Source organism: Cheilinus undulatus, linkage group 15 (assembly GCF_018320785.1).
Source record: "Cheilinus undulatus linkage group 15, ASM1832078v1, whole genome shotgun sequence".
NCBI classification, from domain to species: Eukaryota; Metazoa; Chordata; class Actinopteri; order Labriformes; family Labridae; genus Cheilinus; species Cheilinus undulatus.
Genome location: NC_054879.1, coordinates 2,553,948 through 2,579,023, shown reverse-complemented (window position 1 = coordinate 2,579,023; position 25,076 = coordinate 2,553,948). Strand labels below are relative to the sequence as shown.

Sequence of the window (25,076 nt, the reverse complement as noted above, 5' to 3'; positions counted from 1 at the left end):
ACTGACACAGTGGTGGGAGCATTTCGGAGTCAAGTGTCTTGCCCAAGGACACATAAACATGACTGAAGGAGCTGGGGATCAAACCCCCTACCTTCTGGTTGAGGGACAGTTGACACTACCTACTGAGCCACAGTCACCCTACTCTGTTAAAAAATGATGCACAATGAAAACAGTGTACCCTAATTCAAGTTCAAAAAATGGTTTTGGATTACTAAAGCTATATTTATTACTTATGTTTACAAACTTTGAACTGGTTAAGGTTTTGAATTTATTACATTTTAAAGTCAATTAAAAATTTAATATTTTGAACTTCAGAGTGGCCTAGAGACAAAGTTAGAAAAGTTTCAGTGACATCTGCTGCTCTGTTAGGTGTGTTAAGAAAGGAACGGGCAGTGAAGCCAGACATGTGGAGGACAGTCTTTGTGATTATGAGGAAACACCACCCCGAGTCCAGGTGTGCTTCCTGGCCTGCCCTGGCGACTGCGTCGTGACTTCCTGGGGACCTTGGAGCAACTGCCCTTTGGTAAGAGACAGGAATTAAGTTTTTCTCATTTAGAAAGCCCCCTCCACACAGACATGCGAACACAGAAGCTTCATGATACCATATTTAGTGAGTCAAAAGTAAAATGAGGCAAATATACTCAAAAAACAGTTGATTATGTCAATAATTTGGAATAATGTTAATCTTTTTATGAATGATGCTGCAGAACTACTGTCATACGCAACAAACCTGCTAGCATCTAGGAATTCAGTTAAATGGACATAGATGAGCGCTGATGCAGTCAGAACAGGGATGACATTTTGTTTCTTAACAATGTAAACTGATTCATTAAAAAAAACAAACATATTTCCCTATTAAGATCAGCTTTTAGGTACCATTTGGTCCCCAGTCAAGCTGTCACCCTTCAGTCTGCATGCATTGGTAGCAGTCTGAACACTAGACAGTCATTACATAAATTTGTTGATTGATTAATGTCAAGACTTGAAGCTTAGTGAACTTTAAAATTCAGATTTCATCTATATTATTCCTGATAAGCTTAACATGTGGTGTGTTTGTATTAATATCTGTGTTCAGCCAAAAGTCAACCATGTTTAGACTAAAGAACTGCAGCTGTACTCAGCTGAAAACAGCTGTTGTGTTGTGATTTGTAGGTTTGGGGCTGAGTTCACATTGTTATTTTGACCATATTTCTTATGCTGAAGAAGAAACTATGTTAAAGTTTTGTATTTGAACCATCATAAAACACAGGAATGAATAATTACTATATGTATTATTCTTACATACATAACTTTCTCTACAGTTCAAGGAACTGGGCCTTCATGAAACTGTATTGTAAAAAATGTTTGTGTAAAAGCATTCAGTGGTTTGCAGTTTACATCAAATATTATTGGCTTAACTGAAAATTAAAAAGGGTAAAGAGCTATCTCGACCACCAAGGCAGGAAAAAAGGATTGATACACCAGCACCACAATGTGCTTTGGTCAATGAAGAAATTGATGTTTATTTTATTGAGCTGGTTTATGTAAAATACTGACTTTAAATAACTGGAAACACTTTCTAATGAGAAAATGAAATAGAGAAATGGATCTGTTTATTTCCAAACAGTTTATTCATATTCAAGAGTACATCTTTTCATAAGTGGTTTCCTCCAGCACAGTGAGGATGTAGATTGCCAGGAAGGAAATCATGATCACAAATCAGAGACCATACTGACTCTCTGTGTGAAAAAAGTGGCAATTAATCCCCAAAGTCTTAATGGTGCTTTTGTATTGATTTTTCTGTTGTCAAAGTAAACCTGCTGTCACAGTGGCAGCATTATTAGTTTTCACCGTTTGTCTACGTGAATTGGCCAGTAGGTCAAAGCAGGCAGTAACTTTGTTTCTTGTCGAGGGACGTATTTATTCCAAATAGCTTCATCCATTCCTTTTTAACGACACTGAAACTGAGCTAGATCTTTAACAAATCTTTATGTTGATTCGACCACTACTGAACAGCATTGTGACCAAGGAACAACAAGGCACAGGACCAGAGATATCCTCCGTCTTCCAGCCTCAGAAAACTCTTCCTGTCCAGATCTGGTCCAGTCAGAGCCCTGTGTCCTCAACAGCACCTGCCTCACCTACCAATACAGAGTCTCAGGTAAAAGGATCGAGAATCTGCACAGCAGCTCTAATTTGCAAGTGGATAGGTGACAGAGGGCAGCTGCCAGAGGCTGACAGCACAAACACTTTTCCTGTGTAAATGAGTTTAACTAGACAAATTGAGACCAAGTCTTAGGGGTTAGGCAGGTTAGCTTTTGTGAAATGCTGTTTTTAAACAAGAGACACCATATAATAAAACAGCATGAATGTAGCATGAAGTTGGTGCTCAGAACATGTAGTAACCGTGGTACTGTTGAATCAGTTTTTATACTCTAACCAACACAGATTTGTTGTAGTTGCTGTAGTGGTGCTGATGGTGCTTGTGTGTGTGAGTTGTGTGTGTATTAGGTGGGGTTTGCACCACTGTGCAAACAGCACATGTATGCACACTTGTGACTATTAACAAAAGAAGTGAACGTATGTACGTAAGTGGTGCATGCACCCAGACTGCCAGACGCTTGGACTGCTTTGCTGTATTTTAGTTCAACTCTGGCTTTTAATGTAAAACAAACAGGTACACATGTGCACAGTCGTACATGCTGCAGTCTACCTGCATGTGCTGGTTGAACTTCCAACCTCCTGCATTCAAATGTTGCACTTAAGTACTACGCCACAAAGCCAACTTAGAAGGATCAATTGAAAAACTACTTCATCAATACATAACAGCATGAGGTGAATTAGAAAAAACCCCAGTCAGTACCTGTGCGTCTTGGTGTTTGCCAGTCCTGCTGTGTAAACCACATGGAGAGGTTTTACTCTTCTACCTCTTTTGTTCCACAATGAAAGGCCGCGTTAGGTTGGAATAAACACAATCGTGCAACCCTCCAGTCCAGCTGCATGCATTAGTCAGAGCCTTGCACATGTGTGTGTTTGTGTACTTCTTTTGTTAAATAGTCACACAGGTATTTGGTGTGCCATCACAGCGATTTCTTCTGTCGCTATTGCCCTCTCATATGTGTGTGCTGGTGTGTCTGCATGTGTGTGTTTTACAGATTGGAGTACATGTCACCTAAGTGAACAAGCTATCTGTGGTTTGGGAATACGGATACGTCTCTTGGACTGCATTCGCAGCGATGGCAAAACTGTGGAGTCCCAATGGTGCGAGCAGGTAATCAGATGTCAGACCTTTAAGAATAGAAATGAGATGTTTTCTTTTTTTAAAACTCACTGACCAGGACTTACAGTTTATTCTTTTACTACCACAGACTTTTAGGAAAAAGGAAATGATACTCTTCAAATATTTCATCTGTGTGACGTATGAGTTTATGATTGATTGGAATACTGAATGAAGGGTTTTTCATAGACTCAGTCACAATGATGATGTTGTCATAACCAGGGATGCACATAACTTTTTCAATGAGTTACTCAGGTCAGTACCAGGAGATGGTGTCTGGTACTCACCCCATAGGTAGGAAGGTCTAAGCTCAGTCTTCCTCGTTTTCTTCTTTAGTTTCTCCATCACTGTCCTCTACCTCAGCCTCCTGCATGGTAAATGATGATGATGTGATGCTGCAGATGTACCTCCCTGTCCCTGGTTAAGTTTCTGGTTAGCTGTCTCCATCCACAAATCAATGGCTGACTTTGGGTCAAATGTGTCTGTGGTCTTCTTTGAAAGATGAATGTGCATCAGGGCGGAGAGATGAGCATGTGACAGACGAGATCTGTAGTTTGTTTTTTATTATATTGAGATGTGAAAAATCCCCTCTCACAGGCTGCACTGCTCAAAGGCAGGGTAAGAGAAAGTTTCACCACCTTGATGATGTTGGAGTAAACATCTGGATTTCCTGTATTTATTATCTGGACCAAGTCATACACAGAGGAGGCAGCCAAATGTCTTCCTGCTTGCTTCAAGCGCATCCATTCTTTCATGGTGATGTCTTTATCAAGTTGCAGGGCAGTCCTGTACCGCTGTAAAATAGTGCAAACTGTTGTGTTGCCAAAACAGTGGAGGTCTTGCATATCCTGAGGCCAAGTTGAATATAATACAATACAATAACTTTATTTATCCCCCAAGGGAAATTCATTTGTCTGGAGTCTCATCTGTTTATGGTAGAATTATATAGTCTTATTCCTGATGGTATGAAAGATCTTCTATATCTTTCTGTCCTGCAGCGAAGAGAGGGGAGCCGTTCACCACCGTTGTTTCTTTGGTCATTTAGGGAGATATGAAGTGGATGATCCATGTTCCTCAGAATGGCCTCCACCTTCTTCATTGCGTCTCTCCACCTCATCCTCCAATGTGTTCAACTTGATTCTGACCACAGAGCCAGCTTTTTTCACCAGTTTGTTCAGATGCCTTGCATCCTTGTGTTTTACACTGCCTCCCCAGCAGACTGCAGCATAAAACAGAACACTTGCCACCACAGACTGATAAAACATCTGCAGCATCTTATTGCAGATGTCTATTGATAGGAGTCTTCTCAGGCAAAAGAGGCGGCTCTGCCCCTTTTTGTAGATGAAGTCTACGTTTTTAGACAAGTTTAACTTATTATCCAGGTGTACACCTAAATGTTTATGCGATGTCACCACCTCAATGTCCATGCCACAAGTGTTCACTGGCTGAAGAGGGGGTTTGGATCTGTGGAAATCTATGATCATTTCCTTTGTCTTTGAGGTGTTGAGTAGGAGGCAGTTTTTTGTGACTCCAGTCACTGAAGGCACTTATCAGATCCCTGTACTCAGCTTCTTGTCCATTTCTGATACATGCCACAATAGCAGTGTCATCTGAGTATTTCTGGATGTGGCAGGACTCAGTGCTGTATTTGAAGTCTGATATAGGATCAAATAATAAGAAATGATCACACGACTTTAGGGAGTCATATCTGATTTCAAACTCTTCAATTAGCCCCCTAAGTAAGTGTGTCTTGTCCCCATCTGCATCAGAATTGGAGACAGCATGTGTCCTGTAGTGGCCTTCACCATCAAGCAGAAGTGTGAACTGTCCAATAGCTACCATAAGCTCATCCTTACATTCTCCAAGGGTCAGCTTTTCCCTCTGAAACCCAATGGAGGTTGTCTTTAAAAATGCTGCTTATGTCAAGCATGTTGGCCAGAAAGCACTGAAAACGTTCGGTGCAGATGTGCTGCAAGTCACTGTTGTCACTCATAGCTAGTTGAATCTTAATAGCTGGCAATAATTTTGATATCTTTAACAGTGTCTCATGGCTCCAAGCACACCATCTAATGTTGTGAAACTTACCCAGTTTCACGAAGGATATCTCATTGTCTTTACACAGCCTCTTTAGCACAGCAGTGTTTTTGATCCTCCTTTTTGTAAATAAAATTGCAGCAGCTTGACAATGGAGCGATTAAAGGTCTCACAGTATGAGACACTGTGATCAGCTGATTTAGTGCAGTTCTCCAGTGTGTGTGTGCCGTGCACAGAATGTGCACGAGGGAGTCTCGCACTTCAGCCAGCTGTCTTAGTTTTGGCACGATGCCGTTGTATATGCCGACATTGACAGCAGCCCTCTGTGCAAAGGGCCACTAACGTTGTCTTCCAGTCATCCAAGCCTGCGTACTGGAAAAGCTTCACAAGTCCATCTGGTATGGCCTGTGCGGTTCTGTCAGCACCCAGTTCAATTAGTCTGAGAAAGTCCGAGGAAAACTCTCCCTCGCTGGACACAGACACAATGTAAACAATCTCGTGCTCGGTTTTTGAAATGTCCTCAGATCCGCCCAAAAGCAGTCCCCAAAATTCAGCAGACTCCAACTTTGCTCTTAACTCCCTGCTGAAAGTGTGTTATGGTCTGTATTACCCGAGCTCCCCCTTCACGTGAATGATATGCACCACCAACGTTTACTCCTAGCCGCTTTAGGAAAGAAATATCTTCAGCATAAGAGGACATGGGGCGTGCATGTTTAGCTTTATGGAAGGCGAGAAGAAAAATATTACTCAGAGCTTGCTGCTGTTCTTCATTCAGTCTGTTTCGCCATTTTGCGAGTGGCCGGCTGGATATTTCTTCGTGACCAGCTTTTTTTTAGCAATAGCTTGTGCCATATTTACGTGCTCCTTGCTCATTCATGTTTGTTGAACAAAGGCTGATTAAAATGCGTTGAGCCTGTGAAAAACCCACCTATTTTGTCTAGGTGTGGATATGAGCGGCATATCTTGCACCACATTTCAGTTCGCTCTTCATTAGCTTTGAGCCATGGTACATCATGGAGCCACTTCTCTGAAAAAACTCTCTTCTTCTGCTGCAGCTCGGTTTGCCGTTTCTTTGGAGGGGGCGAAATGCCGAAGTAGCTGCGTAAAGTCTGTTGTTGTTTTTTGGACATAACTCACTGAAGGTTACTCCAATAGGTGTAGACAGTCACAAGTGTAAACGAAATATGGTTGTAGGTGACCTGAAGTCATGTGCACAGAGGCGCCATAATGACACAAGTGACGTTACGCATTCCCATTTTTTGTCGCGCATGTGTACCTGCGTACCAGTTATGTGCATCTCTGGTCATATTAATCATTTCTCCCACTTTTGATTTTAAACGTTATTAACTGCAGTCTCTGTAACAAATAAGAATGGAACACTTTCTCTCTCTTGGTAATGACTGATCCACTTGTTTTCCAGTTGGGTCTGATCAACAAGTGGAGGCTTTTTGAGAGCTGCATGGTCGACTGTCCTGTCAGCTGCATACTCTCAGACTGGTCACCATGGGCTGAATGTTCACACACCTGTGGCAGCAAAGGTAAACACAACTTAAACTATGGGACCCACACACAAACTCACTCAGCAAACAAAGTGACATGTTAAATGCCAAATGCCTCCTGTGTGACTGCTCAGTTCAAATCAGGTGTTCATGAATTCTGCATAGCTTTGAATATATTTAAAAATTTACCAGTATATATAATTCAAAATCCTATAATTCAAAGGAAGTTGTGCAGGGATATTTTTCATTATTCTTTCCATTAATAATCCAGTTTTGGAAAAAAATGACAGCTTTAAGTACTGAAAATGTCCATATAGGTAGGTAGTCTAGCAGATTAATTTTCATTCAGATTCAACAAAGCAGCACACGATTTTGTGTGTTAGTGTGTGTGTGTTTTATAGATATACTCATATACTTTGATATAATTTCAAAAACAGTCATAAGTCATACTAAAACTGTGTGCATTTTTTTAAACGAAAAATAGTTCACCTTGATGCATATAGTTTCTTTACTCCCAGAGGCCAACACAGACTTTTATTCTGATATTTAGAGAGACTCTACCGTAATTTCTTATGTAGATTGATTTTGCCATGTCACACAATGAACCCCTGATTCCAGTTAAATTAAACCAAGACCTTCAAGTTAGGATTTAAACTCATGGCCGTCTTTATCTGTTCTGTCACTGTCACTGTGACTCTGTCACTCTCTACTCCTCCTCAGCCACTGTGTAGAACATCAAACAGACTTATTAAGAGATATGCATCAGCCCTCGAATCATATCTGTGCCAGATGAATAAATATAATGTTTTTGTCTGGACCACACAGGCATTAGTGTTTTTGATTTGATGTTTTATAATGGCAGAGCTGAGTTTCTTTGTTGTTTAGCCTAGAGTCCATTGAGTCCAGCATCTCCCCTGGTGAATGGCAAATACAATACATAGAGCCCTTTTGTACACCCTGTGCACAACATTTTGCTGCACAGTGCAGGGTTGCATTCTTATTTTCCACCTGATGTATATGTCGTTTTCACATAAAAAAGTGAGCTTTTATTTACCATCTCTATTTGCCTTATGAAATGAAGCTTCCTAGATGGCCAACAAGTTTCCTGCCTAACATAGAACAAAAACTTTAGACATCACACTCCCCACTATGTGCTCTGACTATACTGCACTCTGAAAACACACATCTAATACACTTGCTGTAGAGAATGCAGCTGTGCATGTGTTAATAACACCCTATCTTTTTGTGATGAGAAAGCTAATTCAGGGGAGTCATGCAAGCTCAATTTCTGGAGGTGTACAGTTAGAGTGGTGGTGAGGGTTGCTTTTAGGACAGAAATACTTATGAAAAATAATGCATTTTTAGGATTTTAATTTAAAACTAGAACTGCCATGGGATACAATTTACCCAAGGCTGTTTTTCAGTTGTACCTAGCTTTGTATTCATAGAATTTTAAAGGATGTTTCTTTGACTTTTTCCAAAAGTTTGTTATGTAGCACCTGGTGTTGTAAAAATTGTTCACATTCTTCCTCACATTAATAAATGGTCTTTTATACCTGGAAATACTATGTAGGTCAAATTAATCCCATCAAAAAGCATTAATATTCCCACCCTTTTATTACATGCCAGGAGATAAGCCCTCTCTCTATTGCTGCGTCAGAAGTCCTAGACTAGCCTTTAACCTGGATGCCAGGTAACAGAAGAGAGTCATTTTTGTCAGGTGTCATTCAGTCAGGTGGCATTGACTGAAGAAGAATCTGGCAGTGGGAAAGTTTCAGGGCTGAGTGATCAGTCCTGGGAAGATTTTGGATGTGATGTATTATCAACTGACTGTGATCCAGTTCTTCTTCTGTGGTGAATCAGCTGTTCATTTTCTATGATACAAGATTTATCTCTAAACGCTCTTGACGAAAATCAGTGCACTCTAATAAAAGTTAATAAGAGCAGTGTTGCAGTTTAGCAACAAAGAGGCCCCAGGTAGTTGTGGTGTTAAAAGCCTATGCGGTTGTTACAACCCCAATTCCAAAAAATGTTGGGGCGCTGTGTAAAATGTCAATTAAAACAGATTGTGATGATTTGTAAACCTCATAAGCCCATATTTTATTCACAGTAGAACACAAATAAGAAATCAGATGTTGAAACAGACATTTACCCAAAGCTCGTTTAAAATAGACTGAGGCAAAATGGAAAACCGTTCTGTGGTCAGATGAATCAAAATTTTAAAATTCTAAAGAGCTGAACTAAAGAGGAGAGGGGCCATATACTTTAGCTTGTTACCAGTGCACAGTTAAACAGCCTGATTCTTTGATGGTATGGGGTTGTGGCATGGAGAGGCATCTGGAAAGGCACTATCAATTTCTAAAAGTAGAGAGAAGTTTTAGAGCAACATATGCTCCCATCCACAACGTCTCCATCAGGGAAGGCCTTGCATTTTATGTTAAAGAAAATGCTTAACCACATACCACATCCATCACAATAGAATAACTTCAGAGTCTGCGTGCTGAATTGTTGCATCACAAAAGAAAAAAATCCAGCAAAGACCCAGGACTGTTGAGTGACTAGAATCTTTCATCAGACAAGAATGCGACAACATTCCTCTCCCAGAACTCCAGGAACTGGTCTCCTCCGTTCCCAGACTTTTACACACTGTTGTTAAAAGAAGAAGGGATGTTACACATGGTCCTGTACCTACTTTTTTGAGATGTGTTTCTTCCATCATATTCAAAATGTGTTATTATTTTCATGAAATAAAAATGTCTCAGTTTCAACATCTGATATGTTCTATTGTAAATAACACATGGGTTTATGAGATTTGAAAAGCATTGCATTCTATTTTTATTTACATTTTACTCAGCAACCCATTTGTTTAGAATTAGTGGTTATATTCTCTATCAGGAAAAAATTCTGGAGAAAACACAGTTAAGTCATCTGGAAACCTGGAATGACCACACATACTTTTATGGTTTCTTTTGTTATTGTAGTCACTTAATCCAGCACTCAGACAAATGATACCACAGCATTAAAATGTAGCTGTCTCCATCATCAACTCCATCCATCACCCATCCATCTTTCCATCCATCCATCCATCCATCCTTCCATCCATGCATCCATCTATCCATCCATCATCCATCCATCCTTCCATCCATAAATCCATCCTTCCATCCATCCATCCATCCATCCATCACCCATCCATCTTTCCATCCATCCATCCATCCATCCATGCATCCATCCATCCATCCATCCATCCATCCATCCTTCCATCCATGCATCCTTCCATCCATCCATCCATCCATCCATCACCCATCCATCTTTCCATCTATCCATCCTTCCATCCATCCATCCATCCTTCCATCCATCTTTCCATCCATCCATCCATCCATCCATGCATCCATCCATCCATCCATCCATCCATCATCCATCCATCCATCCATCCATCCTTCCATCCATCCATCCATCCGTCCATCCATCCATCCATCCATCCATCCATGCATATATCATCCATCCGTCCATCCATCCATCCATCCATCCATCATCCATCCATCCATGCACATATCATCCATCCATCCCCTATCCATCCATCCATCCATCCATCCATCCGTCCATCCATCCATCCATCCGTCCATCCATCCATCCATCCATCCATCAATCCATCCATCCATATGGAAAAAAACAGCCCAAGAACATCCATCCAACATCCATCCCCCATCCATCCATCCATCCATCCATCCATCCATCCATCCATCCATCTATCCATCCATGCATATATCATCCATCCATCCCCCATCCATCCATCCATCCATCCATCCGTCCATCCATCCATCCATCCGTCCATCCATCCATCCGTCCATCCATCCATCCATCCATCCATCCATCATCCATCCATCCTTCCATCCATGCATCCTTCCATCCATCCATCCATCCATCACCCATCCATCTTTCCATCTATCCATCCTTCCATCCATCCATCCTTCTATCCATCTTTCCATCCATCCATCCATCCATCCATGCATCCATCCATCCATCCATCCATCCATCCATCCATCCATCCATCCATCCATCCATCCTTCCATCCATCCATGCTTCCATCCATCCATCCATCCATCCATCCATCCATCCATCCATCCATCCATCCATCCAACACATTCATATGGAACAAAACAGCCCAAGAACAGAACTAAGTATGGTTTTGTCAGCTTTTTGCCAGTTCACTATGTTAACTGAAACAGTTCAATGTTCAGGTCTTGGCACCCCACTTCTTCCAGTACTTGGCAGTGTTGAGGAGGTGCTAATTCTTCTGGAATTCCAGAATAAAATCTATCAAACACAATGCCTCATTTGGGTGCACAATATGATCAAAGTTCCTATTGCAGTTACTTTGGCAGATAGAAAGTATGATGGAGATGTTAGCTAACACAAAGGACTAGACAGGAGACAAGAGCAAGGAAATATGGAATATTAAGACCAGGAGTGAGTTTAGAATCAGCACTTTATGGTTGTTAAGCTCCTGAAGACATTAATACATAGACATTATATCATGTGATCAGTTAAGCCACCAAAAACAAGTACTACTTTCCTATGTGTACCATTTATTTAATTAACAATTTTAAACCTAAGTAATGTGAGTTTTACCCCAGAAAAAAAATATTAGTATGGAAAACCCTGTTATTGAATTTCGCATGCTATCACTATCATGTAGTTGCCATAATCATTGGTATTTTCACTGATGTTTACCTGCATCCAACAAATAAGAACCTATATCGGCCTGACCACATCACCATCACATCCTCTCTTAAAAGTCAGAAATGGACATTTAAAAGGGGAAACTGTTTTCTTTTCTAAAGAGCATGGCTGAGGCGAGTGAATAAGTATACGTGCGTTATTGAAATACTTAAATAGAATTAAACAGAGAAAAAAGATTTATATCAGTACCTTCATCTTTATTTTTAACCACCTTTTATATCTCTGCTCCACCACCTCTTATAAAGATCTGTTTTAATTTTAACCCCCCATTAATCTAATAACATTCAGCTACTTTCTTTTCAAACTTAAAAGTTCAAAATATCATAACTTAAGAAAGATATCGAATTCAGAAAAAGATGTATTAAGCTGTGAGGGGAGACAGTTTTCATCTTTACCAGCTTATACAAATGTGAGACCTATCCTTTACGTTATCAACCTTTTTTCTGCTATTTATCAAAGAAGTGAGGATTTGCTTTCCATCATGACATGAAATATTATTTAGAAATCTGTGTCTTACCTATTATAAAGTAGTATTTATATGCAGTGCGCTAAGATATTTATAACTAATTATACCTGACATCATTCGTGTTTACATAAAAAAACAAAGAACATTTCTGACTTTATTGGTGCCAATAATTATCGTGTATCCCTAATATATTCATATATATATATATATATATAGTGCTTAACAAATGTATTAGACCACTCTAACCCTAACCAAAGTAAGGTTTATGCCACAGCTGCCCTAAATTAACAGCATTGGTAATTACCATAATCATTTTTTATGTTTCTTCAATGGTTAATACACCAATATGTAGAAGCTCTTTAACCCAGATGATATTTTTAATGCTAAAATATCATTATTATTGTTACCCATGAATTTTCAAATTAACTGATTTACAAAAAAAACTGAAAAAATAGTAAAGCACATTATTATTTCTTGATTAATATGTCACATTATAGTTATTTACTGTCATTCCTGAACAGAAAAATAAGTTTCAGTGGTTGAATGTTATGCCTGATTCATTTCTGACTTCTCAGAGAAGCCCAGTGAGCCGGCTCAAATTTGGGTGAATTTGAAATTCCTCATTCCTGTTCAAAATGGTAAAACGTGGAGAGCTGACTGAAGATGAAAGAGTCTGCATTAAAGCACTTCATGATGCTGGATGACAGGTGGTCTAATAAATATGTGTGTGTGTGTGTATATATATATATATTAGGGATAGCAAAAGATTACAATTTTTAATCGCAATTAACCTTTTGATTTCTGTGGTTAATCATGATTAATAGCACCCTTAAAGACCTGTTTTTATAGGTAGATTGAAGGTTTTAATATGAACTTAACCATGGAAAAGGGAACTTGTTATGGAGGGAAAGAAAATAAGTGAACATTAGAAAGTACATTTTTGATAACACAAGGTTCAGGTGACTTCTGACTTCTCTACTGAGCTTTCTGTCAGAGTTTTAGACTAAAATGGCACATACAGGAGCAGTGGTGGAATCATTTTAAAGCACTGATGCTGACATGGATTAACCAAAGTTTGTTGAAAGCAAAAGTAACGCATGCAATTTATCTGCACTAATTGCAGATTGTAGTTAATTGTAATTAATGCAGTTGAACTAATGATTAGCAGACACCTTTGCCATTCCAGTTACATGCACGACTCACTCACATACATGTACTTCTTTGGTTGAATAGTTATGTGTACGTGGGTGACATCAGCATGCATTTTCTTCTACATTCTTCCCCTCTATACTGTGTGCACATGTGAGTGTGGGTGAGTGTGTTTGTATATCTGTGTTAAAGTCGTAGTTACCTTTTATTTTATGAGTTTTAATTATTCAGATTGTTGTCATGGTAACATGACCTAGAAAAATGAAGACATTCCTTAAAACAAGGACAGTGTTCATCCTCAACTGTAAAATTCTGCATCTGTTGGCATATGATGTGAGGTTTTCTGCGTGTATTCTGATGCCTCCTCTGATGTGATGTTTTGCAGGTCAGGCTGTACGCACCCGGAGAATCCTGCAGGAATCTCATGAGGAGGGTCGTCCCTGTCCTACCCAGCTTGTCCAGACCAAACCATGTCCAATAAAGCCTTGCTATACATGGTTATTGAGTGACTGGTCTCCTTGCATTGTAGAGGTATGGTCTTACATCACTCATTCCCAAAGTCAAGGTCAAGACCCACCATTGGATCGCAAAAGTTTTTGTTTTCTTTTTGGTCGCCAAATGAGTTTTAAGAATACTGTATGATTGCTTCAGTATTTAATATGACATTTACCTCACTAGTACATGCTATAGTCATATCACACTACACAAAACAACCACTGGATGGCTAAAGTCACAGTTATTGATGCTTGGCCAATAAAAAAAGAAATGCATTGTTCCAGACCGGACAACCACTGAGGGCACATAAAGTTGAGCATGCATGTAATGGAGGGGAGTGGCTTCCTATGGAATGCCTCTGTAAATACAGGAGGACAGTGTGAGAGTTAGAAACAGCAATGACAGAGCAGGAAAAGTAGCCACAGGCCAGATTTGAACCCAGGTCGCTCAAATGAATTGGTTGCGCCTTACACTACGAGGCCATCTGCAATTAATCATGATCAATACAATTTGGCTTTTTTGACCGAACAAAATACAAAACCAACCTATTTAATGTTAAAGAGAAAACACATTTCTACAAAGTAAAGTCAATCATATAAAATGTTGTGATGTAAAATAAGTGACTGCATAAATATTCAGCCCCTATAAAGTTATGATCGAATTAATCAGAGATCCGGCCTGTTGGTGCTAGTAGTCTTCCAGATAGTGAAATGGGGATCACCAGAGTACAGTGAATGTGTCTCAGTAATCGTAGCATAAAGAACCTGTGTCCAGAAGGTCCAGTCACTGCGTGATTAGAATTCCTGTCTACCATTACACCATTAAGACAAAAGAACACCCTAGGCAACTCAGAGTAAAGGTTATTAAAAAGTATAAAGCAGGAGATGAATACAAAAAGATCCAAGGCACTGAACATCTCCTGGAGCTCAGTTTAATCCATCATCCAAAAGTGGAAAGAGTAAGGTTCAAATTCATATTATTCATATTCAATCTGGAATAGAGCTCACAAAAAGCATGTGGGACTCTTCATAGTCAAGAGGAAGAAAGGTGTTTGGTCTGATTAGACCAAAATCGTTGAGGCAAGATGCTATGGTTGACAGACACCGAACTGTAAAACACAGTGGTGGCAACATCATGCTGTGGGGATGCTTCTCTGCAGCCAGCTCTGGAAGGCTTACAAGGTAGAGGGTAAAATTAATGCAAAAAAATAAAGAAAAATCCAAGAGGACAATTTTACTTAGTCTGCAAGAAAACTACAGCTAGGGAGAAGATTTATTTTGACACGGAGCAGAGAAAGAAAGCTACACAGAAATTGTCTACAAGACTACAAGGTTAACAACAATGTTAATGTTCTGGTGTGGCCAAGTCAAAGCCCAGACCTCAATCCAATAGAGAATTTGTGGATGGACTTCAAAATTGCCCAATCCTTGTGTAACCTGACAGAACTTGAGAAGTTTAGCAAAGAAGAATGGAGTACAATTCCAGAGTCTGGGTGTTTAAGCCTGACTGAGACCTATCCACACAGACTCAGAGCTGTGACTGCAGACAAAGCTGACTCTACTGAATACTGACCAGAAGCTCATGAATATGTATACTTATTTTACACTACAGATTTTATTTGACATTACTTTGTATAAATCTGTTTTCACTTTGACATTTAAATTTGGTTGTATTTTTTGTCCTAAAAAAGAAAAAAATAAATTCCATTAAGCATGATTGATTTAGAAAATCAATATGAGGGTAAAACCTCCAAGGGTGTGTGTTTGGGGGGGGGGATAACTTTTTTTAGTCTCTGAAGTATTGAATTGCTAGTCTTTAGGAGTATCCTGTAGAGGTTTTTAACCACTGTGATAGCAGCATTATCTTAATACATCTAAATTATGTTCCTTACTTGTCCGTGCAGAAACTAATTTTATAATGAAGATGTGTTGTAAGTCATTTTAATGTTTTGTTTTTTCCATGGATGGATGAGAAGAGAATTATTTCACAGATATTTTTAGTCTCTATAAAGTTAAGTTTAATGAGAAACACTTTGTGGGAATTCCATCTCATAGAAGAGTAGCTTGTGTTAGTTGATTTAGCCTCATTCTTTAGAGTAACTACAGTGCTTAACAAATTTATTAGACCACTCTAACCCTAACCAAAGTAAGGTTTATGCCACAGCTGCCCTAAATTAACAGCATTGGTAATTACCAAAATCATTTTTTATGTTTCTGCGATGGTTAATACACCAATGTGTAGAAGCTCTTTAACCCAAATGAAATTTTTAATGCTAAAATATCATTATTATTGTTATCCATGAATTTTCAAATTTACTGATTTACAAAAAAACTGAAAAAATAGTAAAACACATTAATATTTCTTGATTAATATGTCAAATTATAGTTATTTACTGTTATTCCTGAACAGAAAAATGAGTTTTAGTGGTTGAATGTTATGCTTGATTCATTTCTGACTTCTCAGAGAAGCCCAGTGAGCCGGCTCAAATTTGGGTGAATTCAGTTTGAAATTCCTCATTCCTGTTCAAAATGGTAAAACGTGGAGAGCTGACTGAAAATGAAAGAGTCTGCATTAAAGCACTTCATGATGCTGGATGGTCTCTGAGACAGATATGACAGGTGGTCTAAGAAATTTGTCAAGCACTGTGTATAACATGATTTGTATTCTTTTTTTCTTAAATAATAATGATATTTCATTTAAAAAAATATGTGCAGGACTCTAATATGTGAGACAGAATCTGTATAGAAATCTTATTCTGATTTTTCATCTGTGATGTGTAGGGTGCGAGATGTGGTGAGGGGCTTCGTAGAAGGAACCTTACATGTATTGTCCACTGGGGTGACTGGCCTGAATCTTCTGCTGAACCTGTAGATGAGGAGCTTTGTGGAGATAAACTGAGGCAAGAGCTCCAACAGGACATGGAGCAGTCCTGTTTTGTTCCCTGTCCAGGTATAACATCAGTTATTTTTATTATTCTCTGGTTACTTCTATCATCATAATTTCTGTTGTTGTTTTAACAAAGATCTGTTGACTTAAATTTGTCAAGACAGCGTTGTCTCTTCTCAAGTAGCTGACCTTTTTAGTTGTTAAATATTCTTTAAGAATTAAAAAGTCTGAGATTGACCAAAACCGTGAGCTCAGTGTTATCCAGTTGAGCGCATGTTGAAGTTTGAAGGGGAAAAAAACCTGGGATATCCAAAACGCAATAATAGAGAATCAGAGTGAAACTAGTTTTGAGTACAAATTTTATTACATGTCTTTATTGATGCCCGTTTAACTATTATTATCGTTTATTAGAGTTAAGTCAACAAATGTTGTCAAAAGTGCTGTCCAACCAAGAGAGACAGTAAATAGATATAAAGTGACAGAAACTACCTAAAAGATAATTACAATGAAAATAAAACAATACCAGAATGCAAGACGGCAAAATTAAAGTTTTAACATCAAACTTAAATTTAGCCTAATTATTATTTTTTGCATAAAAATGCTAGAATAATTTAGAATAGAAATCTTCCAAAGTGATCATAGTGTAATAACTGTTGTCACAGTGGTCAAGTCCATCATCATCATCATCATCATCATCATCCATCAAACCAATGCTGTAAACCTCTAGAGATTTAAAATCATCTTACCTAGAGTTTATGTTGCTTAGAGAATCAGGGGGTAAGTATGAAGGGATGACAACATTAGGACTGCTGTTCATGTTATGTTCTTGAATCTCTGACTGTACGGCTTCTGCTGGCATTTGCTGAGAATCAGGTCAAGATCGGAGTCGTTTCCGTTGCAGCTTCTGCTGTGTTGCTTTTTCAGGATGGTCGTTTGTAGCCCATACCAAACCACACAGATGACGTTTTGCTGTGATCCACAGTAATTAGCAAAGGCATTGTAAAGTTCTCCCTTGCAGAGAGCTGTGTCTTGACACTGTGTTGCAGATTTTGGTTTCTATTTATCATTTTTGCCCCAGATTGATAGTAGCAGTTTGCCCTTTGTAAGAATGCTTTGCAATGACAGCAAGACCTGATTTACTTGTCAACAAAAGGCCTTCCACACTGAAAGTCTATAAAAAACCCATTGTCCCTTGGCATTTATAGCTGACTAGCAAGCTAGCTGCACAGAACTATAGATTATTTCTGATTTTTTTGTCACTTTACAAGAAAAAAATAATCCTTATTGTTTTAAGATAAAAGAACAAATCCCTTCGGCAAGACTTTGCCAAGCTAGACTCTTGTTAGCTTTAACTGTGAAGCTATTGCATCTTGCAGTGCTTGCTTTTGCCCTCGCTCTCTCTCACTCTTCTTTTATCCTTGCCTTGATTCATCGCTCAAGCTGCCTTTGCTGTGTGCCTTGGCTCAGGATCAGAAGTGTTTGATGGCTGGATCAGAAGTGTGTGCATGTCTGTGTGAGTGTGAGGGTGGCAGGTGCGGTGTAGGGGTTGTTGACATGCATGTGATGTAGACCATGTGTGTTCTGCAGAATGAGAGAAGAGTCTAAAGAGTGGATTCATAAAGATGAAAGAGATGTATAAATCCACTGACAGTCACTAATGGCTGTTCAAGAAAGAAGCAGAGGCTGAGAGGATGCAGCAGCAGGCGATGTTATCACGACAAGCTGACCCTACAACCAATGGTAGTCCAAAGAAGGCCTGAACGATTGTTGATGCTTTTCCTCCATGAAAATGACTCACTTATTTGTTAGCACACTTTTAAAATTAAATTATCTTACTTTCCTTGAGAGATGTTTCAGTTTTGGGAGTTTCCTTAAAAGTCTGCCTCAGAGCTAGTTTGTATTGGTTGTGTTCTTACTGCTGGATACTCACTGGGCTGTCTAAGAAATTTGAGATTTTTGTTCATTATCATGCGCAGATTTGGGAAGTAACTTGTTTTAGGTATTTTGTAAATGTTTCATAAAAACAAAATATCAAAGCTAATCTCCACATTACATGAACACAATGAAAACTACAAATACCAGAAAACAGTATGACAGTGTTTTAAGGTAATGTGTGCATGTCAGTTGATTTTGTGACCTTTTCTTTCTTTTTTGCCCATAGGAGACTGCCATCTGACTGTGTGGTCACCTTGGAGTTCCTGTCAGCTGACCTGCCTGGAGGGGCGGAGCTTTGAGACTACTGGTCACCAAGCCCGTTCCAGAGCAGTAATCATTCAGGTCACTGAGAACCAGGAGAGCTGTCCACACCAAGTCTTTGAAACCCGCCATTGTAAAGGTATGATGGGAAATCCTCCTTTTAACCTGATTTAAAGCAAGGTTTTTATATCAACAGCTGATCATAACCTGCATGTAAAAATAGATCAATTATGAATAAATGTAGGCTTGGACTGCTGAAAACAAATGCTTGCATTTCCTCTTTATACAATCATGTCAGATAAATCAGTGCCTCAACTTCAAGAACTTTTTAACATATTCAGTGTTATGACGAGCTTTCCTTGATTGAGATGCATAAATACAAATTTAATTAATGGGATATATATGTGGTACTGTAGGCACACTTACAGGTACAATCAGAAAATAACAAGCTTGTTAAACTCTTTTAGGCAGAGGAATTGGGCATAATATGGTAAATTATTAACAGTGATTTTTATCTGAAGCACTGAAGACTGGAAAACTCGCTAAACCTACAATTAAGACTTGGCTCAGGCTGGGAATGTGGTTCACTCAAGTATACATCCAGAGATTTATTGCAACATCTGCAGGCTCTTATCTGGGTCACAACAGTGTGAGAGAAGAGGCTTGGTTTGGTAGAATTAGGACTCCACTCACATTTTTAGTTTCAGTATGTGGGGTTTTCTTTTCAGTGACTTCATCTCATCGCCAGTCTGAAGAGCAAAACAGTGGCATCTTAATAAGCACAACCCAATTCTACATCACAGTCGCTTTTCTTTACCAGTGAGATCGCAATGCAATGTATTTCCTGATCAAACCCTACAATTTATAAATTACCTTCAATAGCCAAAGGGCTTTTTGAATTTTGATTCTGATTATAAAATTGCAGAAGCTAATTTTTTTCTTGCTTTGGAGTAGCCTACTTTGGATGGTTAGTAATCTGGAGCAAGGTTATTATAGCTAACTTAAACTAACTAAATATCTAAAACTAAAATTCAAAACCATTTTAGTTAACTGAAACTAAATAAAAACTAAGCTCTACCAAAAGACCGAAAACTAACTAGAACTGCATAGTGTGCTTACAAAACTAACTAAAATAAAAGGAAAATGGAGACAAAATATCCTTAGTTTTAGTCTTTGACATGACCAGACTGACTGGCACCGACACCAGAGTCTAGGGAGTAAAACCTGATCAGTACCTGATCTGATTGGTTAAGACTTCACATAGTGGTAGTTTAACTCTGGAGTTTTATTCAGACATCATCATTAGGTAAATAAAATGATAAGTGAAGAGCAGCCTGTTTAAATATGTTTTAAAAAAGGTATTAAGTTCCCTCAGCCCCAACATCTATCCGTGAAAAACTAAAACTAACACTAAAACTAATAAAAGCTAAACTGAAGCATTTTTGCAAAATAAAAACAAAATTAAACTAACAAACCAGCAGTCAAAACTAATAAAAACTAAACTGAAATCAAACACAGAAAGTGAAAATGAAATAAAAGTAGAAACTGATGAAAAATGCAAAACTATTATAACCTTGCTCTGGAGAAATGAGTCCAGTACATTTAACAAAAGCCTGTTTACTGTGGCAAAAAAGGAGGGAAACAGCACAAGATGCAGCGTAGATGTAGCGTAAAATTAAGGAAGATAGAAACTAAACAGAATATGATGGCAGTGCTGAGTGACTAGTTAAAAAGTTCAGTAGACATAAAATCTAGATCTTGTGCTTCAGCTGTTAATGTGGCTTCTTTTACCACTGATGAAAATCATTAGCTTAATGTGAAGTAAGCTAAACCAAGATCTCTCTATATTTTTTTACCTTCTGTTTCTAATGTTGCTGTCTAGCTCAACACTAATCCGTGGACTTGTTTTCCCAGATAGATGAATTTATTAACTGTTTAAAAAGCTTCTGTTTGTCTGACTGTTCCTGTCCCCAAATCATTTCAACCTTTGGTTTTCTGGAAAACTCCAGACTTGTAAATAAGAAGAAGGTCCATATCATTGTTGGGAAAAGTCTTTGTTTTCTTTTCTTACCTTCAAAAATGAATGTAGGGCTGCAGAGTCGGTGATGATTTGTGTCCAAGAGAGCCTGTCACCAGGACTGGATGCTTAAAACAAACTGCTAATGAGCATTGTCTATTTCTGTGTGCCATTGCTATAGGAGGGAAATGTCACAGCTACCAGTGGAGGACAGGAGGATGGAGCAACAACAAGAGAGAAGTGTGGTGTCAACGTTCCGATGGTGTCAATGTAACAGGTGAGAAGTAGCACTATGTTCTGACTGTCCTTCGAAGCTCAAATATTATATACTGATTTTTTTTATAAAGCACATCTATGAAAATCTAGGTATATTTGGCTTTTTGCAGGCTGAATTGATCTCATTAAGAATTCAGTGTAGATCACATGGATATGCTCAAACATATTGGACTAGATGGCTCAAAAGGAAGCGTTGCCATGACAAAAAAAGGAATCTTCTTTGAAACATCTGAGAAAGATGTCACACTAGAAAATTTGGCAGAGGTGACTGTAGTAGGAGGCTGGGATTACGTTTAGTCTACTTCTCTGTTGGTAGGAAAATAACTGACATAAAACTGCATGTGACATTTTAAATGATATGATTTACATGTTTCATATTATGCTATCATTTTTCACAATATTTTCCAACTATATTTAATACACTTACAAATAAATGCAGATGCAGTTATGAGCATGAACACAGAGTTATTTCTGGGGAGTGTTTCAGTCGAATTTAACACCTTATTTGATCTTCCCACTCTCAGTGCAAACCCCATTGATTTCTCTTCTCCCTTTTAACATAACTAATCAATAAGCCAGCGCCTGAGCTGGGAGGCTTTCAATCAATATAAATATAATCATGCATTTGTATTTGGGGGAAGTAAGGCAGGCGCAGGGAAGAAGAACAAAGGTAATACTGCTCAGAGAAAGAAAGCTTAAGGGGAGCTTTATATGCTGAAAATGGTGGCTGAATGTGATTTTATCGCTGTAAGGAAGTGTTACTGGCAAATATGAGGCTAGAACAAATAACCTCCATCTGCAGAGGAGGCAAGAGCACAAGGCATTACTCCTTGATATTTTGACATGCAATTTTCCATGTTTGAATTAAACTGTTCTCAAATTGATCAGGGATCGTGATAGGCAACTGGGCCCATTAATCAGCTGTGACAGTACTTTAATTTAGTGATCAATGGGTAAAGGCACAGAAATAAGAAAGAGTTGTTTGTTTTTTCTAGGGGGTTGTTTCCAACAGAAAAAGCCAGCTACAGTCAGACACTGCCATCCTCCATGCACCAAACCTTTTTCCTTCTGCACACCGGTAAGATCTTTGTGATTTAGGCAGCTGTGAGTTTAACATTCACTGTGTTTGCTGTTTCCTGCTTCTACCATGTTCTTGATGAGGATTTGAATAGATTTTGACAGAGGGCGTATTAATGATCATGAACATAATCATGTTATTATTAAAGTAGGCTCGGTGTTAGTTACTGACTACATCTATACTGGGGAAAATGCTCACAAAACCCATGAAACCAACAAAGAGCAACCCAAGCTTGAAGTTTTACTGCCCCCTAGAGTATTCACCATGTAACATTAAAATGCAAAACAGTGAAGCACTGAGCTTTGATCCACAGCTTCACCAGATCTCAGAGAGTCAGGATCATTTGAAGTGGTTTTAGACTTTAAATTCAATTATATTTAATAGTAAAACTTTTCTATCTGTTATTTCTATGAACTTCTATTTTTTCAATTTATTCTTGGAATTCTGAATTAAAATATTGTCAACTTGGGAGCCCCTAACTACTGTCTCAGTGGTTGCACAGATGTCACGTTAAATCCTGCCTTACATTTTTCTAAAATAAAATAAATGCTCAATAACAAATGCAATTTACAGTAATGATATCTCAAAATACTTTGCACATAAATGTTAAAGACGTATTCTCTTATATAGAAGTTACTGGTGAATTATCTGATTTTAAAGATTTTCATGTTCTTTTTCAGTTTGCATGCTTGTTAACACTTATTTATTTTTGATCATCTTTACCCCATTTCTTTTTGTAAAATTAAATATATAGCTGCGTCCCTGGTTTGTTTCGTGTAGTTATTGCCTGACGTATTGGATTGCCTTATAGTTTCCATAAATATTAGAATGTCTTCTGAAATTGGAGTAAAGCAGTGAGGACAGTTGAGATGAACTGCAGACAGGTGTGTGTGGAAGCCATTGCCATAGTTGTCTCGTGTTAGTTTGATGTCTTTTGCTCCCCTCCACCTACAGAACGGTGTTTGTGGGTGTGAGAAGGGTTACACTGAAGTAATGACCACACATGGCTTCTTGGACTACTGCACCAGAACCCCGGGGGTGGAAAACAACAAGAAAGCTGATGTGAAAACCAACTCTGGGAGATTAAAACCTGGGCCGTCTCAAGCCCAGGACCTCTACAGGGAGTGGACCTTACGACCTGTTGGCCAAGGTGCTGAAATCCAAATCCTTTCTATGGCTCAGCAAGCTTGCTGAAAATTATTCAAGAAACTGCCTTTGTAGCTCTTGGATCACCAGACAAAGTTCAGTGTAGCATCTATTGATGATAAAATGCATACAATTCGGATTATAAGACATCTAATTGAATTCTGCTTTTTGTTTGCACAGATGGAAGAGTAAAGCTTTGGGTTTATGCTGTGACTGCCGTTGGATTCATCCTAATACTCTTCATTATTGCTTTGTCCTTCCTTGTGTGGTATGTACCTTATTGGTTTCTGACTATGATCTGTCACTATGCAATCCCAGTGAAGAACAAAAAAATCATTGCATGTTACACACATTGTTGATTTAAAGAGGCTGAGCACAGGGAGGAAAAGCAAATTCAAAACCATTTGTTTTCTTTGACAAGAACATTGTCAAGTTTGAGTTATTTTTCTAACAATGTTTTGACTGCAGTCTGCAGCTGCTATCAGATAGTGGAATTCTTTGTGTTTGGAAATCAAATTGTTCTGCCCTCTGCCTCTAAACTGGCTGTACCATAAGCCTTTCTGCCTTGTCTATTTTTCAGCAGCCCGTCCAAAACTACTAAGACATCTCCTCAACCCCAGAAACCCTTGACCTTGGCCTATGATGGGGACATGGATATGTAATACATGCTTGGCCGCTGACTGACCAGCTCCTGACTTCCTCAGTTAGCAATCAAGTCCATCACATATCACAAAATTTTGGCGAGTTAGCAAGCTGGGAAACTGTTTGCTGTGGGCCTTGTTGAATGGCAGAAATGCAGTGGAAAAAACTCTGATTCTTGCACTTGATGCTTAAGGCAATAAGCCCATATTCAGGCTGTGGCCAATTTTTCTCCCTGGAGAAGAGGAACCAAAACCAAACATGGTGAATAAGATTTAGGCGTTTAAGCATCTCTATCTGGGCATCAAATGGACCTGTCGTATCTTTTATCAGACTGAAATGTGAACATAGTGGAAGAACTGTTTGCAATCCAGAACCCATGTAGACTCCTATGAAGAAGGACAGATGTGGATCCAGAGATGTGTTTTTTTTTTTTTTTTTTTTTGACAATGCCTTTTTGAGAAAGACAGAATAACATAAATTTGACTTTTAACTTTGTCTCATCAGTGCTGGGTCTTTGTAAAAGAAAATGTCACAAGCCTTTTGAATAAACATCCTTTTCTTTGTGCTGAGACTACACAGGATGTTACATGCACTACATTAGTGCTAATTTATGAATGTTTTTTCATTTCAAAAGACTTTTCTAGTGTTTAATTGTAATGCGAGTTGTTATTGCTAGATTGTGTTTGTTGATGATGCTATATATCGAATTATGTGGGAACTAAAACGCAGGCTTGCCTTGAACAATGAAGCAGATTCTTTTTTTCTGATTATCTTGGGACCATTTGTAGTTTTGCTGATAAACACCCTTGAGTCTTACAGTTTTCTTCAAACATGGCAGAAATGCAGTTAAGAAATAACAGCACACATTTCTTTTGATTAAAAAGCTGAATTCAGCAGCAGATCAAACCTCATATGCACCTTTTCATGGAAAGCATAAAAATAACTAATCCCTTAAAAAGATACTATTACTAGATACTATTAAAAAAAAGGAAAATTTCTCTGTGTCCCACACTTCTTTTTCAAGTAAAATAAAGTTTTTATTTGTTTATTACTTTAGAGACAGGGCTCAAACCGTGACAGACAGCAATTACCAAATGTGTGCAAGCACACATGAATGCAATGAGCTAACTCTTCTTCTGTTGTTTTTCTGTGAAGCATTTTGTATGAACCAGGTTTGTACAGTCATGGACGAAAAT

General features: G+C 38.6%; 1 protein-coding gene across 1 annotated transcript in view; it reads left to right on the top strand.

Moving 5' to 3' along the window:
• The window catches only part of thsd7ba (thrombospondin, type I, domain containing 7Ba), a 245,787-nt gene extending 220,711 nt beyond the window's left edge, over window positions 1-25,076 (top strand). The window contains exons 17-28 of the mRNA XM_041807413.1: window positions 370-523; window positions 1,996-2,140; window positions 3,135-3,250; window positions 6,711-6,828; window positions 13,530-13,675; window positions 16,420-16,588; window positions 18,687-18,860; window positions 20,920-21,015; window positions 22,010-22,092; window positions 23,047-23,242; window positions 23,419-23,506; window positions 23,819-25,076. Of these exons, the coding sequence (XP_041663347.1) occupies window positions 370-523; window positions 1,996-2,140; window positions 3,135-3,250; window positions 6,711-6,828; window positions 13,530-13,675; window positions 16,420-16,588; window positions 18,687-18,860; window positions 20,920-21,015; window positions 22,010-22,092; window positions 23,047-23,242; window positions 23,419-23,506; window positions 23,819-23,900 (1,567 nt within the window). The 3' untranslated portion in view covers window positions 23,901-25,076. The remainder of the gene's footprint in view (window positions 1-369; window positions 524-1,995; window positions 2,141-3,134; window positions 3,251-6,710; window positions 6,829-13,529; window positions 13,676-16,419; window positions 16,589-18,686; window positions 18,861-20,919; window positions 21,016-22,009; window positions 22,093-23,046; window positions 23,243-23,418; window positions 23,507-23,818) is intronic.